Below are 21,841 nucleotides of genomic sequence, written 5' to 3'. Positions count from 1 at the left end.
TGTAAGGAAACCTGGCTGCAAAGGTTCTTCTCCAGTTTCTCTCAGTTAAGGACTTTGCCAGCTGGATCCTGCTGCTTTCTTCAGGGATCAGCAGAAGGAATAATATTTACCCAGGCTAGAACTTGCAAAGCAGTTTCCCTTCGCTCTGGCTCAGGGACATTTTGCAGTCACTGGATTATGGAGTCGTGTGTGTGATCTGGGAGTGAGAACTGAGCACAGCAGGGCATAATGAACTTCCCAGAACCAGCTGATTAAAAAGGGACTTTGAAGGATTCGAGCCTGCGCATCCCTCGGACTTGTAGTGCTCATCAGAGGAGCCCTTTCCTTCCCTACTGTGGGAATCTCAGTGAGGCTCAAATGCCACAAAATCAGGATTTTTGCACCTCATTAAGGAAAAAAATTATCTGAGAAGTTTGTTGGGTTTTTTTTAATATCAATTATACGATAATTGAGATCAATTGTATGAGCAATGTTTAATTACTAATATTTTCAGAAACTGGTCACTATTTTCTCACATCCGTGGAGCCATCCAAGCAAAGCCTTGCAAAACCTTCAGCTGGATCATTCCATCATCCCCCCAGGGACCACACCAGCGCCCCAAATTGAGATTAACCTGGCAGCCAGTGTGCTGCAGTGGGAAAATGAGCTTAGGTATAAATATCACCCGTCCTGGCCTTCAGGAATCATGTGAGACCTCTGGCTGTGCTGGCCTGACTAATGCCACAAACACTTCCCTTCCCGTCCCTCTGGAGCACGGCTGGGGCTCCTCATCAGCATTCCTGCTAATTAGGAGCATCCTCCTGTCCAAGTGGGAAAGAGGAAAAACAACAAAAGGTTTTTCTTCCAAAATGTGAGGGGGATAAAAAAAGAAGGAAAGGTCCATCTGTTTGGTTTAGACCTTTAAGATCATCCAACCATCAGACATGTGCAGAGGCAGCCCTTACTCCCAGAGCTGCCCTTGGGGTGAAGCTTTTAGGTTGTTCTTCCTGTTTGATGCTGAGCTGTCTGTTCCCAGAATTCTCGGAGGTTTTGTACTGCAGCTGCAGGAAAGCTGCGAGAGTCGGGGTTGTTTTTGCTGTCACATTCCCTCCAAGGCCATTCTCCTCCTGTTTTTCTTGTGCCTAAGGTAACACTCCATCAAATGCCATCCCATGGAAACCAGCTGATGGCCAGTGCTGCCCAACAGCCACCAGAGGCCACAAAAGCCAATTAAAGGGATTCACACTCCCTCTCTCCTGCCTTGAAATCAGCTTTTAAGAGAAAAGGGGCCAAATTGGAAACGAGCATCAGCATTTCCAACCAGGGTGAAGCCAATCCACTCACACTGGGAGGGACAGGTCTCCCTTGGATTTCAATTCCTCCTGCACAGGGGAAGCAGAGGGTGCAGCAGAATTATCATTAATTTTCATTCATCCCAGTGGGCACTGAAATTTGGGATTGTTTTTCCTGTCCTCTGGAGAAACACACAAAGTCACAAACAGAGCAGCTAAACAGGAACATGGTGAAAGCTTGGGACAGCCTAAACTAGTCTGCAGGACATTAGTTTTATGAAGATAAATCCCAAAGCATCCTAAACATGTTTTCAGGAGGGTTAGCAGAGAGTATTTTCCATTCTGGACTTCTTGAAAATACAACTTAATGCTACAAAAGAATAACTTTTGTGGTAATGATGAAATTCACTCTATGAGTTTTCACTCTGCTAGTCAGGACTTGCTCAGAAAAAAAAGGAGAATTTTTTCCAGGTGCTTTGTATCCTGAATGTTTACCAAAACCAGTCAGATGATGAATTACATTTTTTTGTGTATCTGTATGATAAACCATTTGTAAAGGTAATGCTGTGTGAATATTAATAAAAATGCAGTGAGCTGGTGTTGTTTCTCAGGCTATATTGATCATATTAATGAGAATGGTAATGTATGTATGTTTATTATGATTAACAGAGCTCTGTTCATGTTGCATTTTCCATTTGAATGAAATTAACTTTCTCTTTCTAAAGTTGCTGAAGATGAATATTAAATACAGAGAAATGATTGGTTAATAACTTCTTCTAAAACCCCCTTCATGCCTATATCAATTTTTGTACACTTGCTATAAATTAATCTTGAAAACTAAAAGTTATTGGCAATTGTGGATGGAAAAACCCAAAGGGGAAGAACCTGATCTAAGCAACGACAAGTGCAGCCAAGAAACTTCCACTTAAAGACTTATCTTAACACAACAAATTACTATAAATGAGCTGCTGTGCCACTACCAGAGTAGAGAGAACCCAGCCTGTAATTTCAGGGCATATGCAAAGAGAAAATAAAGCTGCAGGAATGAGACAAATTCTGTTTACACCAGAGTTTAAACACAGGTGGTTTGAGTTTGTGTTTTGGTTTGGTTTGGTTTTTTGTTTTTTTGGGGGTTTTTTTTGTTTGTTTGTTTTTTTAATGTTTTGTTTCATTTTGCTTTTTCTGTCTTGCATTTCTTTTCTGGCAGCGATTCAAAGAATTGTATTTCTTCATTGCCTTAAGACTTGCTCCTGCAAATGGTAAGAAGGGTAGAAAAGGAAAAAGATTCTTTCTAAGATGTTCAGTGGAGCTCATCTAGCTGAAGATGTCCCTGCTCATTTCAGGCGGTTGGATCTTCCAAAGTCCTTTCCAAGCCACACTATTTGATGATTTTCTCCAAACAAAAGTCAGGCCTTCTCTGAATGAATCTTGTCTGAGAAAGGTGATTTGACAAGATAAAATCACGAAATAAAACCCTGTCCTGTAGATGCACAGCCCAAACCCTTTTCAGGACACACCATCAGGCCCCAATGCCAGCACTGAAGTGGCAAAACTGGAATTACTGAAGCAGAGAGGATTAAGCAGCAGCAGCAGATGAAAGAGCGGAGGTTTAAGGAATTGATAAAAGATGATAGAATGGAGGTTTCCGTGCAAAGGGAACTTTCTTTCTTCAGTTCAAACAAGTTTCTGTAATCGATCACCAAAGATTGTCCATCCAAACCTAAATGGGCAGCGACAAGTTTGTGCAGGGTATTGGATTCCTGTCTGCTCACTGGAGATATTCCCACCATACCTACTGCTCTGTATGAATATTATTAGACGTTGAATTTGGTGCAAAGAACAGGGAATTTTACAGCTTATTCTGGGCCCTGCAATTCTCATCATGAAGTTATTAGTAAGGAGGAATGAACAGTAATTGTGAGGGAACAACGAGGTTATAATCATAACTCGTTCCAAATTATCCTCCTGTGATCTCCCTTTTGCTCCAACTGGATCTGCTTTTAAACTTGGGAAATTTTCAATAGTAAAGTTAAGAAGGAAATCACTGGGCATTTCTTTGAACAGTAAACTTCCTAGAAATGCAGAGATTGTCATAATCAGCAGGTTCATGGGCTTCAAAGTGCTGTGTTCACCTGACAGTTCTTTCAATCATTTTCCAGTAAAATACATCTGTAGCCATCGAGGCATTGTGTAATCCCCCCACACACCTGTAAATTATAATGTGGGATGTCATGATTTATTTCATAGCATAAAAACTGTTAAATGAATACTGACAGCACCATTAGCGTCCTGATCTTGAACTGAAGTGCAAGTCAGCTCTGCTTAAGTCATCATTCTCAGGAGCCACAAATAAATGTGCACTTGAAAAAGGTGCCGTGGGTTAATCAGAGCTGAATTAGTCAAGAAAAAAATCAGTGGAGAAGGGAGCAGTTCAGGAAATGACAGGCTGAAGCTCTTCTTCCAACACTGATTCTTGAAGCAGAACAAAGCCGAAGACCCCAGAACACAAAAAAATGTGCTGAAAACTTGATTAATTTAGAATTAGCTGAGAGATAGCAATATTGCTTCAACATCTTGTGCTCTGAGTGCTCCTACCCTGCCTCATTCCCTCTCTTGGGAAGCAGAACCCAAATGGGCTCCACAGACTGGACTCCTCTTTGCCTTCTGCCTTCCAGGAAGAGTCCTGGTGAAAAGCAAAGTAGGGAGAACCAAATGAACTCAGCTCAGAGTTTATTTATCTCACCAAGAATCATCAATTACTGTTGCTCTGCCCTAAATCCCAGATTCCTTGATAACAGGAAAGAAAATGGCTCCTTGTGCTTGCACCGAAATAAAATGTTTAATTCCTATTCTTTACCTCTTCTGAGCTTATGGTGATCTTTGACTCTTTGAAATGCAAATAATTATTTTCCTAAAATTCATGTTCTGTTTTGTTTGTTCCCTAATGTAACACTGCCCATTTTGTTGCTCTCCTACACATTTATACCTCTTTTCCCCCCTCATAGAGATGCTGTCATTTCTGGAGGTGAAATCTGGCTGCCCGTCCTTAGAGCCTGACGAATTCTGTTGTATTATAAATATTTATCACAACTCTTTTAACACCAACAGCTGTGCTCCTTTCGCATGCAGAGCTGGTTTTATAAAGGGTCAAGGCCTCTGTACCTCTTCCCAGTTTCCACAAGATCTCAGAGTGTTCCCATTTGGCCCTCCACAAACAGGACTCAACATGCCTCCAGGATGACTGTTCTTTCTTAATGAGGAATAATTGTTCTCTCTCCCAGTACAGATCTTATCCCAGTTTGGACATTATTTCGACTTTTACTTGCATGTTTATCCCAGTAATTTATTCCAATCTGTTTGTCCATCTAAAGGGATCAAAGGCATTCAAGCTAAAACACAAACCACTCAACCTCGCAGACTGGCAGGCTGGTTAGTTCTAGAGTCATCCCTAATAATTCACAGCTCCTGTGAGACTCTCCAGATTCAAAAAGTTGCTTGAATACGATAATTTATTAGGTTTTTCCCTTTGATGAATGCAGAACACCTCAAAAGGGGATTTTTTTTTTCTTCAAGTGAGGGTAAATGAAATTTATCTGGCTTTTTTCCCCTGTTACTTCCACAAGGACACATCAGTCATTCCAAACTAACACACTTGAGCTATTAAACAAACCCAAATCACGCTTCATTGAGTGCTGAGGTGTTTTCTCATTCTAAATGAAGCATTTCTTTTCTCATTTAGAGCTCCAAATGGGACCCTGAGTAATGGAACAAGATGGCCAGTCTTCACTAGTACTGACCAAAAATATTTGACACTGAGCACCAACACTTCGGAGGTACTGACAAAACTCCAAGCTCAGCAGTGTCGATTCTGGAAACACTTCTTCCCCAAAGTCGTGGAAATGACAGGTAACAGTTCTTTTCTAGATGCTTTAATATAAAATTTTTATGCAAGGGTCATTTTCCGGATGTTAATGTGATAATCGAGTTCAGATCTTTATATTCCTGTTCATAACTGAGATGTTCAGTTGGGTAAAACTGAATTGGTGTTGGATAAAACTGTCCATGCTGTGTTGAGGGTGGACCCCAGAACGTTCCCTGTGCTTCTGGCTTTGGGGTCACTTGTTGTTGTTTATCTTCTTTTTTTGCCAGAGTCAGGATTAAATGCTTCAGACGGTATTTTGTGTTCACACTCAGTTGTTTATTAATTCTTATCTATGTTACGGTCTTATAAGCCATGAGTTCTACAGCACTTCTAGCTAACAAACTAAAAATGGATCTGTCTCTATCTCTACAAGGCCTTTTAAGGATAAAATGTCCAATTAAGAAATGACACCTAGATTATTTTTACTTTTAACCCAATAACCAACCACCCGTGGCCCGCAATGCAGATTTTTCTACCCAGTCACAAAATCCCACCCAGACCCATGAAGAAGAAGAAAGTGAAAAAGAAGGACTCAGCCTCTGCCCTAAAACCTCCATCTTGCTTTATACATATATTACTATATTCTAAACCCTTAAACTCTTAAGTTTTCCACCATGTGAGATCACACACTTCTATTCAAACTCCACTCCCACAATCCCAGTGCTGTCACTCAATTTTGGAGCGTTTTCCATGGCCTCAGGTCCAATGCAGTGTTTGCCTGGGGGTCAGTGCCTGTCAGCACGGAAAGTCTGAAATTCTCAGTGCCCAGGGCTCCAACAGTCACCAAACACCCTATTTTGTACCAGGACAAAACCCGGGGACACGCCAAGGGCCAGCACTTTGTGACGTGGAGTTTTTCTGTCCCAAAATTCAGGTGCAGCCGCAATGTGAGACACTGAGTGCTGAAACCTCTCTCCTTTGGTACCCCCTGGAAGAGTCTTGGTGCCACCAGGGTTCCTGGGTGCTGGGGAGAGCTGGAAAATCAGTGCTGAAGGAGAGTTTGCACCGGGAATTGTGGAGGCTTTAGATGTTCTGTATAAACTGTGGGGTGTTACAGGATGTTATATTTGGCTTATGGTACCTATTATTTATGAGATTCTATTTTATGCAACTGATCCCCCGAGGACAGGAAGTGCACTGCCAAGAGGGGATTCTGGTTTCCAGCTCACGTGAGAGCCCTGGGTTTTATTTCTGGAGTGTCACTGCTGACAACCCAGAGGCTGCAGGATTTGCCTAGAGAAAACAGAACTGATTTGTGCCTGCCCATGTACACAATGGATTTATGAGATTTCGCTGCCAAGAAAAGTATAATTGTTTGAAACTTTAAGGTCAGTTGAACACAGAAGACCCAAATGCTTTGAAGACCGATGGCACTGTTTTTACCAAAGCCCAGCAACAGATGAAGCCTCTGTGCTCTGGATTTCAAAAGGAATTGATTTTACAAAGTGATTTTGCAGCTCTGGAGTCGCATTCTGCAGCTTGACTGAGGGAAAGTCTCGTTTCAAAAATGAGATACACTTTTAAGATGTTAATTAGTAATTTAAAATCTTTCTCTAAGACTCAGTTTGAATGCTCGTCTTAAAAAACACGTTGAAAAACACGTAAGCCTTAAAAATATGTAAACTGTCATGGTGCACAGATGATTCCTTCTGAAATAATTTATTCCTTCCTCATTTGAGTCTGTGACTGTATTATGGCTCAACTTTTATCCCCTCTCAATTCAACAGATGTTTTTCAATTAAATCAAGAGACGCGAAATCAGTAGGTAAAATGAATAATTTATGAAGCCTACTGTGTGATTTTTAAAATCACAGAGTTCCCAATTACGGGTGGATTTCAGGGAGGTTTCAAAGATCCTGACAACTTTGTGCTGAGCCAGGAGAACTGAACGCTTTTACATATTCCTTCAACCTGGCTGGGAAACCCTAGGGGAAAAAAAATGTGGATCCTACAAATGGGCTGAGCTTTGCTTTGAGACCGTGTGGAGCAGGAGGGAGCAGGTCACCAGAGCCCAGCACATCCTGGAGGGGAGGAGAGCTGCTCTGCCTGGTCCTGGGGGGTTGAGGGATGATGAAGCAACACTCAGGATCTGCCAGCAGACAGAAATGCATCGCCCTGCCACGTTCGGTAATTCGCAACATAAATTTACATAATTTAATTAAAAAGAAATTCACAAGCGTATTCTTAGCAAAAAGAGAAGAATCGTCGTGTCTGGATCCAAATATAGAACTGAGGGAAGAAAGTTGTCAACAAGTGGCACTGCCTGGTCTTGTATCATCTGTCAGTCCTTGAAACATTGCAATAATAAAACCAGAGTGTTTCCATTATGTTCCCCACACAATATTATCTAATTCTGACAGAAAACCCTTTAAAATCCTGTGTACAAATGTGATATAAGAGCTTATATTGCAATAATTCTCCTCACTGAAATATTATTTTGCATTTTCTCTCTCCCTTTATGCCCAAAGGACAGGGCACACCATTAATGCAGAGATTTCCTCTTGTTCTGAGGGTCTCTCATTTCTATTACTCCTTTCATTGAAATATTCTAAGGAAAAGAAGGTTGCTTTAACATGAGGTGATGTAAGATGACAGGGAACAAGTAAGGAATTTTTATGTTCTCATTGGTACAAGTTCAAGTAGGGTTCAGACAGGCAGAGTAGAATTCTGTCAGGTAGAACCCAAAGAGGATAATCAAAACAACTTATTTTGCAGAAATTACGCCTTTTCAGCATTAAGTGATCAGGATTTTGCCATGGGTGTGCTTGGTAACCCCTTGCTTAATTCCTGACCCATTCCTATCCTTTTAAAGCCTTTAAAGGCCAGCTCCAAATGTGTCCTGGATCTGAACCAGCCTGTTCCCATCACAGGCTGGGTAAGACAGGTTTCCTGAGGCAGTTCAATATATGAGAAATATATATCTTTACTGTTAGGTAATTCACATTTTCCTCAAGCAATCATAGCAGATATCTTTTTTAAAAAATTATTATGGTTGTGGGGTAGGAAAATAATAAGGCAGTAATGAGGCTCTCACAGTAACACAAGAGTAACAGCCATATATAAAATATGGTCTTGATGCCTCTGGAGTAATTTTGAGTAATTCTGACCTCTACAAGTCAGAACATGTAGTTTTGTGTCCAGCTTGATGAGAAACACTGGACAAGGGGCTCTGGGCTCAGACACAATTCCTACACGATTTTCACCCCATTTCCTGCACCCTGCCCAGCCCAGGACAGGCTGGGAGCACTCAGCATTTCCCACTGGATTTGGAAAGCAGAAGGGTTTCTGCTGGCTGCTGCTGAGAGAATCACACTGGAGGGGCAGTAAACAGTAAGTGACTTTTAAGTAGCTTTTAGAGCAATCATATGTTAATTATAAAAGCATCTGTGTCAGACTTTACCTCCTCAACACAACCTTTAATGCATCTAAAGCCCTTCCTATTTATATGAGCCCGTTTCCTCTTGATTGTAGAACGCTGCAGGCAGCCAAACTTTCCATTTACTCTTCCATTACTCTTTTAGTGTGCCTAATACATATTTTTCTATTTTATTTGATATTGCTGCATCATGTATCATCTTTGAAGGAATCAAGCTTGGCCATTTAAATACATTACTTTTTAAAACCACCCTACAAAGATTTTTTTTTTATGTGGAGGCACCGAAATGTTCAACCTCTTGACCAGTGAGTGACAAAAATGATTTGTTATTTAAAAATTATAAATTTATAATTTAAAATTAAATAATTATAAAAATTATTGTGTTTGCTGTGATCCTCCAACCAGCATCTGGATTCTGCAGAGATAAATACTCAGGGTGGTAAAAATATTTTAATGATTGACTAAATAGAAGATTCACCATCCGAATTAAATTTCCACAGAGTTGGATACATGAAGAAATGTGAATTAACCACAAGTAACCTCACCAATAATACCACACGTCCCAACAAAGGCTTTACTCATTGCACCTGTGAGCAATACGTTTCTGTACCTAAACCATCTGATTTCTTTCCGACATTTCATTCCATCTCATTGGAAAGATAACAGCCCTTAGCATAATTCATCTCCCAGAGACCTCTGCTGACCCTGGGAAGAACTGAAAAAAAATAAAGGATTTTGTAGTCCTTAAAAACACGTGCGAAAATGAATATACTGCTGTGGCAAACAAAGCTTTGATATACAGAGAGTGTGATTAAAGGATATTCAGTATAGATATTATTTGTTTCCTCTCACCATGAGAATCTACAGCATAAACCTGTGACATTTATCATACATCATCTATTAAACCCAGAAACTTGCAGGTACCTGCAATCATGAGCTGATGAGGATGGAAAAATTAATTCTAACTTGTCATCCCTTATTCATTAACAGCTATATGGCCTTTATCCCAATCCTAAATAGGTTTTTTTGTGTGTGTTAACATTAAGATTAGCACTTTATTGGCACATCCAGCAGTTCAAAGGATGGGATGGTGATAAATTTAACTTTGCTGTAACACCATTAAAGCAAGGGATAGATGGAACGAGAGGAAACTCCAGCTGAAGAATCAAAAAAAAATCCCTTTTTAAAATTTTGATCTGCTAAATTGGAACCTCTCAGAGCACTGATTCATTGCCTACAGAATCTCTCTTTTTCTCCTTGTCAGTCTCACTGGGCTTTGCACGGGGCTAAGGGGAATTAAGGTAAAGTTTGGGATTGCCCCGGTGGCTTACAGAAAACTCCCTGTTCTCACTGTTCCGTGGCTCTGCAGGCACCCAGTGCTCTGAGCTGTAATTATGGGTCAGCTTGGACTCCCCAATCTTTCTCTTCTCTGCCTCCCAGCTGTCAGCTCTTCTAAGTCATGGGTGGTTGCCTCCCAGAGATTGATGATGTTGCTGATAATGGGATGCATTGACTTGTGACTTCAATTTGGATCTTATCACTGGGGGGAAAAAAGCAAACAAATGGGAATCCGAGTTCTTATTTCAGTGTTTTCCGTCCCACTTTTGTCTTTTAGATTCATAATGGTGGCTCCTCTGAATTTTTTGATGTCTTCTTTCTCTAGCTGGCTCACTTGTTCACCACAATCTTTAAAAAGCCCCATAATTTATACTCCAGAACAGTGACTTTTAATTCAAGATGTGTCTATGGTAGAGATAGCCCAGTGTCCTTGGGCAGACTTTAAACAACTCTACACCTCAATAATTAAAGAGGAGAGGCTTTTGAGTTTCCTTTTTAATTCATAAGTGGAGGTTTTGCCTGAATAAATAAAACTGGACACCCAAAATCAAGAACAAAATGAGAAACACGGTTCAGGCAGTTTTCTCCAAATAATACTGCTACTGCTTCGTACACTAAATTACCAATCCATTTGACTTAATGTGAAACATTTGGCTTTGCCTGAGACCCTGACTACATCTTTAAATTAAATATGTGCAAAGGAGAGTTCTTAGAGTCAGGAAAGCAGAATGTCGTGCGTGTTTTGTCCCCATGTTTCTGAGTTCTCTCTGCATAGCTTAGCAATGAAAATGAGATTTTATTGTTACCAGCACTTCCAAATCATCTCTGAGTTAATGGCAGTTGTGGCCTGCAGAAAAAAAAATATTAAAAGTATCTGAACTTCCCTTTGGTCTCCGTTGTAACCAAGCTTATTTACAACTTTGAGCTGAGGGAGAAGGATGTGGTTAATTTATTGACATTTTCCCCCATATTTGTTCTTCACACTTTTCTGTTTGACTGAATGTAAAAGTACAAGACTTCCCGGAGAAAAAGCATCTTGGTTTTATTTCTGGTCTCACTGGAACCAAGAAGTAAATCTCATTTCAAAGTCTCATTAAATTGCCATCTGGATTTCCAGACCAAAAAGGTTTGGAAACGTCGAGCTAAACTGCAGATAAGCGACCAAATTACTGGATGCTTCTCCAAGCTAAATCTCGGAATCAGTGAACTCTCTCCGCCGAAATATTTTCTCTAGCCATGTGTAAAACACAGAAGTATTTCATTTTCACATCGCCAGTTACACTCGCAGCGCTGGCAGGTCGTAAAAAAGGGGGAAGGGGTGTATTTATGGAGGGACAGGGCCGAGGCTCTGCTGCAGCAGAAGAACATAAAAGCCAAAGGAGCAGAAAGAAACCTCGGAGCTGTTACCTCAGGAACACCATCAACAATCTTTTCTGGAAGTGAAAAACCCACCAGCCCAGCTGGGTCCAGGATGAATAAAGCATTCACGGACCATCAGTGGCTTCTGAACTTTATCCTGAAGTCTGCAGCTGATACAAAATGATGAGCATGGGTGACTGATGCAGCCTGCAGGTTTTATTCACTTTTTTTTTGGTGGTGCCTGGGATGTTCCTGCAAGGCCACTGCCTTCCTGCATGGTGTTAACCACCTTTTGGGGCTGCAGGGAGGGATCCCTGCCCATAAAATACTCTGGGAACCCTGTGAAATGCTGTATTTTTATGACTCTTCCCGTCCTCAATAAATATTTCCTTGGGACTCAGGATTACTTGGAAAATGCTTTAAAGGTAGGGATGAAACAGAAAAGATGGTTTCATGTTGACATAGTGCACATTTAGCAATATCCTACTCCAAACTTGTGCCCTTTGTGCCTTAAACTTGGGGATTTATTCCATGGGAGGTCGAGATCCTGGACATCCATTGAAATCCATTAAAACAATGGAAATCCTGTTGTTGCCTTTAACAAAGCTGTGATATCACCTTATCTTTACAAGCATCTCTCTCATTTTGCATCGCTTAGTTCTTCAGCATGTGTGGGTTTCAATGCAGGGTATATTGAACCAAAGGAATATTTCGAGGATAAAAAAAGAAAATAAAAAGTGGCTTTAAAATGATGATTTTGATGGACAGAAGAATTATCCAAAATGTATATTAAATATATATATATATATATATAACCCAAAGTATATTTATTACCCTGCCAGAATGATGTCTTTGCACTCCTTCCTTTCTGATGCAAAGACAAAATGCTAATCACTGAATTTTCAGTCATCCTAGGTTTAAGAAAAGAAGCAAAAGACCATCCCGTAATGTATTTGGAGCAGATGACATTGATAATCAAAATTATTTTCCAATTAGCATACAAAGAGATTCAAATTTAGATTAATGTAACCCATCTCATGTTTTACAGGAAATATTGATGAAGCAGAACGAGAGTGGAAAGCAGGATTCCATCGCTGGAACAATTACATGTCAGACTGGAAAAATCAATTTAATGATTACACCAGCAAGAAGGAGCTGTGCAGTCTCTAATTAATATGTTTACTCTTTCCAGTTTGTCCCTAGAACTGTTCATCAGGCAGATATCCAGGTAGCTCCCCAACGTGTCCAGCATTAAATACGTTATGCAGATTAAAAGGAAAATGTTACAGATACCGTTTTGATTTCAGATCTTTCATTTATATTTTACCTCCTCTCTCAATAAAAAAAAAAAATACAAGGCACCCACACCCTTTGAAGCTTCCCTGGGTTAAGTAGGACTGTAGAGATTAAAGGCTGGAGATTAATGATGTACATATTATTATAAATACCCGCTGCTTAAATTCACCCTTCAAAGACACAATGCAATCTGTTAGAAGGAAATGGATTTTTTTTTTTCCTAAACAGAAGTAGCAGTTTTACAGCATTGCCATGCAGAACACAATCAGATTTAATCTCCAACTGCAACGCCACCGTGCTCAAGCCTTGTTTCAGACATAATTTCATCGACATAAAGATACAATAACTTTGCTGCACGCACCAGGCAATGTTGTCTTGTTAGACCGAAAAGTTTTAAGGCTGCCATAAAAGTGTGAATCAGTGCTTCTCTCTGGCCAAATCTGCAGGACAAAGCCACGCTAGGAGAGGGTTTGAAAGCCTAAATCAAGTGCTACAGTGAAATAAGTTGGAAAACCCGACGCCTTTCCCACAATCCTCATTTTTCAAGGAGTAAAGAATTATCAAATAATGAATTCACACCTTTCCAACTCCCTGGGAGAAGTCTCTTCTATGGAGGCAAACTCCAATTATGGGGGTTTTTTTTGTCCACTCAGTTGCCTCCTGGTTGAGGGACACTCCACATTTCCTGAAACACGAGGGGCAGGTTTTTACACCTGCTGACGAGCCTCAGTCTCTGTTTTCAGCAGATCCCCAGCCCCCAAAACTGCCAGGAGAGAGATTTCCTGGCCAGAAATGTCCAGGACGGAAGGCTGGGAATGGGATCCTTGCAGAGGGACGTTGTGACCTTGGTGAGAAGGACCTAAAGGACCCTTTGCCATGGCCAGGGGAGCTCCGTGCCCTGGGAGCTGGCATCTCCCACACTCCCTTCCACTTGCTCGAGCTGAACCTATTAAAAACTTCCAAAGAAACCTATGGATAATTTTTCCTACTCCCCTGCTTCTGGATGGGGCCGGAATTTTTCCGCCTGAACACCACCTTAATTGGTTGCTTTTCACTGGCCCAACTGGGAAGAATAAATGCCAAGGGTTTGATGAATGTAAGTAGTATGTAAGAGCAACAAGCCATCTCGTAAATGAATTATCCTGAAGCTTTCTGCAAATGCAACAGCGTCTCAGTGCATCTATTTTCTGTGCTGGTGATTGCAAAATGCCTCCTTGGATTGAGCTGAAGAACTCCAGATAATGAACTGAGAGTGTTCTCTTCCTGGCAATCAGTTTGACCACACAGGATCCCTGCACTGAAAGGGATTTATTTATACGGGAAGGCCAAATTCTGCAAGAGAGGATGGCTTATCATCCTTCCAGTTATTTCTAAGAGAACACAATTATTTCCCCAACTACTTTATGGAAAACCACCTTTTAGCACAGGATTTCCAAAGGCTGCAGTCAAACCTGCGCAGAGAAAAAAAAAAATTCAGATCAGTTTTGAAGACGCTGATGAAAACTTGAAATGACCTGGCATCCAAAAGCCGTCTTTACGTGTTTATACCACAGGTAATTAGCCCATCACATAGATTAGCATCGTTTTTATCAAATATTCTTCAAGCTAACCATGGGATATTGAAAACAAACACAGAATTTTTGTCCATCCCTGAGCAGTTCTGGCACTCCCCATTTTATTTTTGTGCTGTTCTTCACGGGTATGTTGGGTGCTGCTCTGCCACAGTGAGCCTTGACAGCACCATCAAAGCAGCTTTTATTCCTTTAGCCATCCTCTTGACAGCAATATTTCCTTATCCATCTGTCTGATCAGCCTAATCAATGGGGGGAAAATATCCGAGCCAATTAAAAGGTAAAATAACCTCTGGAAAGGTGGTGAAGGAGTTTATAAAACATTTGGTTGCAAAGGTGGTTTTTGTTTGAGTTAAAACAAAGGTTAAACCACTTTTTCAAGGTTTCACTGATTTTCTTGGTGTGACTTGCTAGCTTTGTATGTATTCACCTGCTGGGAAATGATATCTCCATTTGTCATTCAAATGAAATCAGTACATCACATAGTCACTCATTGCTCGTATCTGCAAAAAACAAACCAAGGAAAGCCTGAAGAACTTGGATGTAAATGGTTAAGGTAATGAAGAGTGAAAAAAAGACTGATTGCTGAAAATGATGATTATGTATTAGAGGGATATCTCACCCAGACCTTCCTGAAGATGGAAAATGTTGTTAATTGATGGGGTTTTTTTTTGCTCCTGAGAGCCAAGAAACACAGGTTTCTCTGTGAAACCTGAGAAAATGTGTTGATTCTTTCTTTACCATCCTTGATACCCAAAGGAAGAATTCCGAATTTAGTCACAGAGTTGATGAAAGATCAGAACAAAATCAACTGCAGTGCCAACAAAAACGTTGGCATTAAACCAGTTGTCATTGGGTTTATAATCTCTCAGGTTTAATGACAGATATTTCACACTTATTTTAGATATTGGCATTGGAGGACTGAAGTCAGACATTCCCCAGCAATTAAACCCACTCTTTTTTTTTTTTCATATTTTAAGTGTTTTTTCTGAAGAAATTTTTGTTCTATAAGCTTTCAGTAAAGTTAAGCATTATTTGTGTGAAATCCAATCTGTTCTCCTGCTGGGGTATCACACTCAGAAGGAGTTGAGATGTTCATGGTACCTGACCCAGGCCTGGTCTGCAAAGCTGGACCAACCAATGCTGAAGATTTCTGGCTTTTGACAGAGTCCAAAATTGTCTCCAGCACAGCTCAGACCCTCCCAGAATTTCCAGGCTTCCTCCCAACTGCAGATATCACCCTCATAACTTGTACCCCCTCAGAGCCGGGATTTTTTGGAGTGAAAGTTCAGGCCTCGCCATCCCAAACCTTGGCCCCCACTCCAACGTTACCACACTAAAAAAGGCAAATTTCTCATGGAGTGGAAGGCTGGGCTTTGGCCTTCTTTGGTCAGTAGAGGCTCAGTCTATTTATACAGCAGAGATTTCTGCTCTATAAACACATGGATTTATGTACCCAGTTAATTCTTCATGAGGAGACAGCTCATCCCCACTCAGAGCTGGAAAGGTGTCTTTTCAACAGAAGGAATTTAAGTATTTTTTTTTTCTTTTAAACAGAAAAATTATTATCTGAATTGGAGTTTTGGAGAGAAAATGAGTTTATAAAACTAATTTGCAGCAGAACATTTTCAAGTGGTTTGGCTTCTATAACACACAGATACCAAATGGATTAATCTGAACAAAACACGGGCAGAGGAGGGATATAAATTTCTCTCTATCAACATCACAACGTCGTTCTTCTGGGGCTTGATTATGTTTTATCATTTCTCCTGGCTCAGCACCAGTTCTGCACCATCAGCAGAGCTATTTAGAGGGACATAACAAACGTCACCCTGCTTGAGTTACACCTGCAGCGTGTCCAGGGAGTGGAGAGCAGCCTGGGCTGTCCCTGCCCCCTGACACTGGCACTGTCCTCCTCAGCTGGAGAGGGAAAACTGCAAAAGAGAGAAAATAAACCACCCCACCCCCCAAAAAAAAAAATAGAGGAAAATAAATAAGGAAGGGAAAAAATCAAGAAGGAAGGAAAAATAAAAATTAGAACAAAACAAAACCCACACCAAACAAAAAGCTGCACCCCCCAAAAACCCAACAAAATTAACAGAAGCATCTGCTCTCCCCCCAAAAAAACTACCAAGGAGAGGAATTTAAAAAAGAAAACCAAACAAAAAGATAGAAATGAACAGGGAGGGAGGGAGGGAGGGAGGGAGGGAGGGAGGGAGGGAGGGAGGAAGGAAGGAAGGAAGGAAGGAAGGAAGGAAGGAAGGAAGGAAGGAAGGAAGGAAGGAAGGAAGGAAGGAAGGAAGGAAGGAAGGAAGGAAGGAAGGAAGGAAGGAAGGAAGGAAGGAAGGAAGGAAGGAAGGAAGGAAGGAAGGAAGGAAGGAAGGAAGGAAGGAAGGAAGGAAGGAAGGAAGGAAGGAAGGAAGGAAGGAAGGAAATAAAAGAGGAGAAATGGAAAAGTCACAACCAAGGTGGGAGCAAGTGTGTCAGAAAATGGGAGTGATAAAAAATGAGGCGTGAAAAGAGCCCAAACGAATAAGGGGGAAGGAATTGACAGACCTCACACAAGAGCATCTGCCCCAGAATGACCAACCACGGGAAGGGTTTAACACCATCCACTGAGGCACTGAGTATCCCAGTGTCTCTGTTCCAACAGTTCCCCTGAACTGCCAAATAAGTTTAGGAATTTGACAGTGATTCAGAGCACGGGGTGAGGAATGAGCTGGGCAGGTTTGGCTCAGGCTTGGGGGCTGCTCTGGAAGATGCTGCTGCCAGCTGACTCCTTTCTCCCTGTCTTTTCTCCTCCAGCCCCTGGAATTCTGGGCATTTGCCAAAGCCCCAGTGCCCTTGGCCAGGCAGAGGCTGAAGCCAGCACCTGTGTAACAGATCTGTGCAGCTGGAGGTGTTTGCCATGCCTGCTCCATCTGTTCCACGTGCCACAGGTGTGGTGATTTACTCAGGGTGAATTGGGAGCAAGAATCCTTTAGGAAAGAAAAAAAGTTCCTGGCTGAATTAAAATCTCTCTCTCTTTTTACATGCTCTGTTTTTATTTATCCTCATCCACAGCTCTAGGTGGGCAAGCATAAAGAAACTTCTTAAAAAAAAAAATCTGGTAAAATATAGAATTTTAGACTTTTTGGATACTGCAGCTTTGGGATCTACAGCAGGAATTTGGCAAGGGGCTTATATTTAACAGCCTTTGGCTCTGTGAGGTGGGAGGACCACATTGTGTGTTCCTTATGGAATATGCATCCGTGCACTCAGATATCCAGAGAAATAAATACAGGTCCAGCACGGATATCCAGAGAAATACAGGTCCAGCAGCAGCTGCCTCCCAGCCTTTGTCAGAAGCATGGAGATGGAATTTCATCTGCTGCTCTTCGAAAACACAACCTCTGTATCCTGGTTTTTGCTGAAGAATAAAAGGCTCACAGAACCTCCTGATACAAATCAGCACCTCGGCCAAATGAGTTATTCACAGTGAAAAGTTCCAAAGCTTTTCCCTCGGATTTCGGTTGTTTTAGGTCCAACTTTTATGAACAAACATAATTAGCCGTTTTTGAAATGCTTGGCGAGACAAGATAATTCCTGCCTGACCCCTGCTGATTATCCTGGTTTAGCACGGGAACCTCGCAGCACTTTGTTGATAAACCAGATTAGCTGCACTCATCAAAACTTTAACTCGTGGACTTAATGACTGCAAAGCAGTGATGTGAATCTGCAATTAGTGCAGGTGCAAAGTTTTAAGAGGCTTTTAATTGGATTGCAGGTGAGATTAACTAAGGCTTCCAGGCATGTGCAGGGCTGGGGAGGCTTTAGCCACGTGCCGGTTCGGGGGGAAGCAGGAGAAAAAAAATGAACTTTAATTCCTGCACAGGCTCTTCGACACTAAGTGAACAATGATAAAAGTTCCCTCCCTTGAGGATACTTCCAGAGGCTGCGGGTGCTGGGGTTTTTTGGGGATTTACTGAATTTGGTCATTACACGCATCAGTTTTTGAAAACCCTGGCATTCTTTTCAGGTCTCTGGAGCTAGCCAGGAAATTATTATTGTACTAAATCATCGCTGCATTGCAAATTATCCATCTATTCCTTCCAAATCCATATATTTGCCTGGAAAAGAACACCAGCCCCTGATCTTTCCAACTCTGTTCCATTTCAATATGTGTCCTGGTTGCAGGAATTCATGTTTTATCCACCAAGTGTGAAAGGTGTAAGTCTGGGAGTGCTGGGGTTAATTTTTTTTTTTTTAATAATTTATAGACTCCTTATAAGCCCTGAGTTAGAGTGAGAAGTGGTAAAGGTGTGTAGGCAGAGAGGAGTTCTCATCACAGCTCTCAACCTTCCAGATGAAATTCCTGCTTGCAGGATGTTTAATCACCTCATCAACCTCTCCCCAGCACAGCCTGTGCAGCACCTTTTTCTTACAAAATAGTTACATTTCAACTGCATTTTAATACTGATCTGATTTTATCATCTCACATGTGAGAAAATTAATGTTTTAACCCAGAAAAAGCAACAAAAGATGTGACTGATCATTTATCCAGAATTGTTTAGAAAGTAATTCAAAGGAACTGATTCAGGGCTGTGAGAACCAGCTGAAATTACACATCCAAAGGGATACTTCTGAAATATTAAACTTTTCTCACTCACTAATTATAGGGATATAAATTTTATAGGTACTGTTAGCAGAAGTTACATCAGTCATTAAATAACCCTAACCATGCCTCATTTTTCATGACCTGAAGGAAATACATTTAAATTATTTTATTTCTTAATTAAGAGTTAAACATGCAGAAAAAAAAAAAAAAGAAGAAATAGCTCCTATTTTATTTTTCAGCATATTTTTATCTAGACCTTCAACCCATTTCATGTCTTATTTTCAGTGCTACAATGATGAGCACAATTAGAATTTTCCCCATCTCTGCTCTTCAAAAGATCTTGACCCTGGAGCTCTCACTGCAGGCAGAATTCTGGGTTGCAAAATTGATTATTACAAACCAAAATCACAATTTTACCCACAAACACTCATTGCTGCCTTCATTCCATAAAACTTCTGTATCCATCTATCTCTGGGAATGAGGCAGGACTCCCACTTGATCACTGGGTGACTTTAATTAAAGTTTTGCCATTGCCTTCAGCAGAAGCACAAGAGCTCCTTTGAGTGACATTTTCAATCTTCCCTATCTCTTCATTATCTGGGAGGTATTTACTATTTAACAAAAAAAAAATTTCCACACCTCAGAACGTGCATTTTCCCCACAGATTCCTCTCAATGATGAGCTAAATGGGAGAGTAAAGATGGGAACAAAATTTGTGTTTCTCTTCTCCTCTCTGCAGATGAAAATCCATCAGGTGCTAACCACAAATGCCATTTCCTTTACATATACCATGCTGCTGTTATTTGTGAGTAAATGGACTCTGAAAAATGGAAGCAGAACCCAAAATTTTCCTCTGCCGATCCTTGGAAAAACGGGCAGTGTCTGCAGCCCACCTGAGGATCCTCTGCTCACCGAGGCTCTCGACAGATTTTTGTCCTTGTCCCACAAATCTGATCCACTGTGGCAGTTCCCATCCTTATCCACACTCAGAGTGGGTATTATTTCAAATATTAAGATAAATACCTCCAAAAATTCCTTTCGGGAGAGGGGTCTTGACAACAAACCTCTCCGGGAGCTCCCAAGGCTGGGATTTGTTAGTCCACGGTGCAAAGAGGGATCTCAGACAAAACTCAGCCTGCAGGGAAAGGAATAAAACTCAGAGCAGTGGAGGTTTCAACCCAACATTTCCCCCGCTTTTGATTCAAGAAAAATGCCCAAATCCCCGAAAATCCCACTCTGTGTTCTTTCTCTATTTAAAGGAAGGTTCCTTGGCCTCGTGTCCAACCCCTGCAGCCTGAATTCCTTTTCTTTCCCACTGGCACTGGTAACAAACTCCCAAAAACCAGGTTCCAGTCAGAGATCTGCAGCGACTTCATGGCATTTGACACTCATAACTCCACTTTAATAAAAACAGATTAGTGCATTAAAAACCTCCTTAATAACAGCTCTATCAAAGCAGACGTCGCCCAAAGCAATACAATTATTGGTCAATAATTCCTCTTTAGCTGTTTCTATTACCACCACTTTATTCCAGCACTTGCCTCCTTCCCCTTTGATCTGCTAATTATCTTTTTACCCTCTGATCCTCTCTACAATTCCCTGGCAATTTGATCCATTAATTACAGTGCCCACATTCCCCATTTTCCACAGAATGTGCAATTTTTGTGACCTTCTTCACCTTCCTTCATACAAACACTTGCCATCTTTCTCTAGGGTATAGCTGCTTCTGTAAATATATAGATAATGGTACAAAGGGCTGTAATTAAAAGTATTTTCTTACATTTTCCTTGCAAACCTTTGGGCTTCATGAGAACATCTTAATAATTTGTCATTGAGTTAAATTTCGATGGAAATGGGCAGTCTGGAAAATTCTTTTGACTTCATCTTTAGTACCATAAACACTTGGATTTTTTCCCAATATTAAACATTGATTGTATTTCCATGCTGGAGGTTCTGTTAAAAACACACTTTCTGCGGTATTTTGTGTAAATATTATAAAAAAGTATTTTCTGATCTAAAGCTTTTCTCATTTTATGCACACATGACCCACAAGTTCCTGAATATTCTGCGTTGCCAATTTCCCACTCCCTTCTAAGCCAGATTCAGACTTTCAGTGCAACCTGAACAAGTTCCAGAGTGGAAGAATTTTAGGGAGATAAACTCCAGCTTTTTATTTGTACAAACCAGAAGTGATGGTGCTATGGAAGGGGGACATTTTTGGGACTGGGGAGCCAAAGTTTGGCAGCTGGAACAGAACCTCGGTGTTTAAAAGCTGGATTTAACGAATTTATTGTGACCAGGATATCCCATAAGAATTCCAAACAGTCATTTATTCTACCAGGAACTCTCTGGCACTGTTGGGTTTCTCCAGAGTTTGTGCAGAAGGACACTCTCATTTAAACCTCCAGTGCCTCACATAGTGACGTGGGAATTCTGCTGCTGGCATTTATATTTTTAACCACAGATTTAGTTCAGACCTGAGGACTTGGTAAATCCCCATCAATAAAATGCAGCCAAACACAGGCATTGCAGTTGATTTTATTCAGTTTTTTATGTGCAAATGCTCACTTAGTCCTTTGGCCAAAGTTACCAGCTGCTTAAAGTGATGGCTTTGAGCTGTGTCCGCTCAAATGAGCTCAACAACTTCTCATTCCAAAGAAACCTGTGCAGAGTTGCCAAAGAACGATCATTAATGCAAGATTTGTCTTTCTGACAGCTTTTCTGCTTGGAAAATGATTGATTGGGCACTTCTTGTATAAATAATCTTTGCAGATATTAAAACAGAAAATCCATTTTAATATCTGCATCGTAAAAAACCCAAGAAATTCTCATTTCTGTGCATCCAGTTCTTTTCAATCTGATTATTCTTATAAACGTGAGGATAGGAAAAGCAAAATGTGTCTTGCAGAGCAGAGGTATGTTCTATAATCCAAAGGAAAAATCTGCAAAGGAATAAAATCCTTCTCGCACAATTTCCAACCAAAATTGTGCTTATTGAATATAGTCCTGTCTAATCATATTGACTTATTCCTCCTTTTTTTTTTTTCCCCTTTTCAGACCTAGCCGGTAGCATACAATTTGCCATTTTTCACATTAGTTCTTAAATAGCTC

The 21,841-nt window shown here is 40.8% G+C and overlaps 1 protein-coding gene and 1 long non-coding RNA gene across 3 annotated transcripts in view; both read left to right on the top strand.

The window, feature by feature from the left end:
* BCHE (butyrylcholinesterase) overlaps positions 1-12,559 on the top strand; it is a 45,227-nt gene extending 32,668 nt beyond the window's left edge. For both annotated transcript variants that reach the window (XM_066193695.1, XM_066193696.1), the window contains exons 3-4: positions 5,011-5,177; positions 12,315-12,559. In XM_066193695.1, the coding sequence (XP_066049792.1) occupies positions 5,011-5,177; positions 12,315-12,436 (289 nt within the window). In that variant the 3' untranslated portion in view covers positions 12,437-12,559. The remainder of the gene's footprint in view (positions 1-5,010; positions 5,178-12,314) is intronic.
* Positions 12,560-13,735: 1,176 nt separating this feature from the next.
* LOC136295240 (uncharacterized) lies at positions 13,736-17,164 on the top strand. The gene is made up of 2 exons (XR_010722609.1): positions 13,736-14,115; positions 16,939-17,164. It is a non-coding gene; the product is annotated as an uncharacterized lncRNA (long non-coding RNA).
* Positions 17,165-21,841: the final 4,677 nt, after the last annotated feature.

This window comes from Chamaea fasciata, unplaced genomic scaffold (assembly GCF_029207755.1).
Source record: "Chamaea fasciata isolate MVZ Bird 193981 ecotype frontalis unplaced genomic scaffold, bChaFas1.0.hap1 SCAF_11, whole genome shotgun sequence".
Classification (NCBI taxonomy): domain Eukaryota; kingdom Metazoa; phylum Chordata; class Aves; order Passeriformes; family Sylviidae; genus Chamaea; species Chamaea fasciata.
The sequence above is the reverse complement of the archived record's forward strand: the minus strand, read 5'-3'. Positions and strand labels throughout refer to the sequence as shown.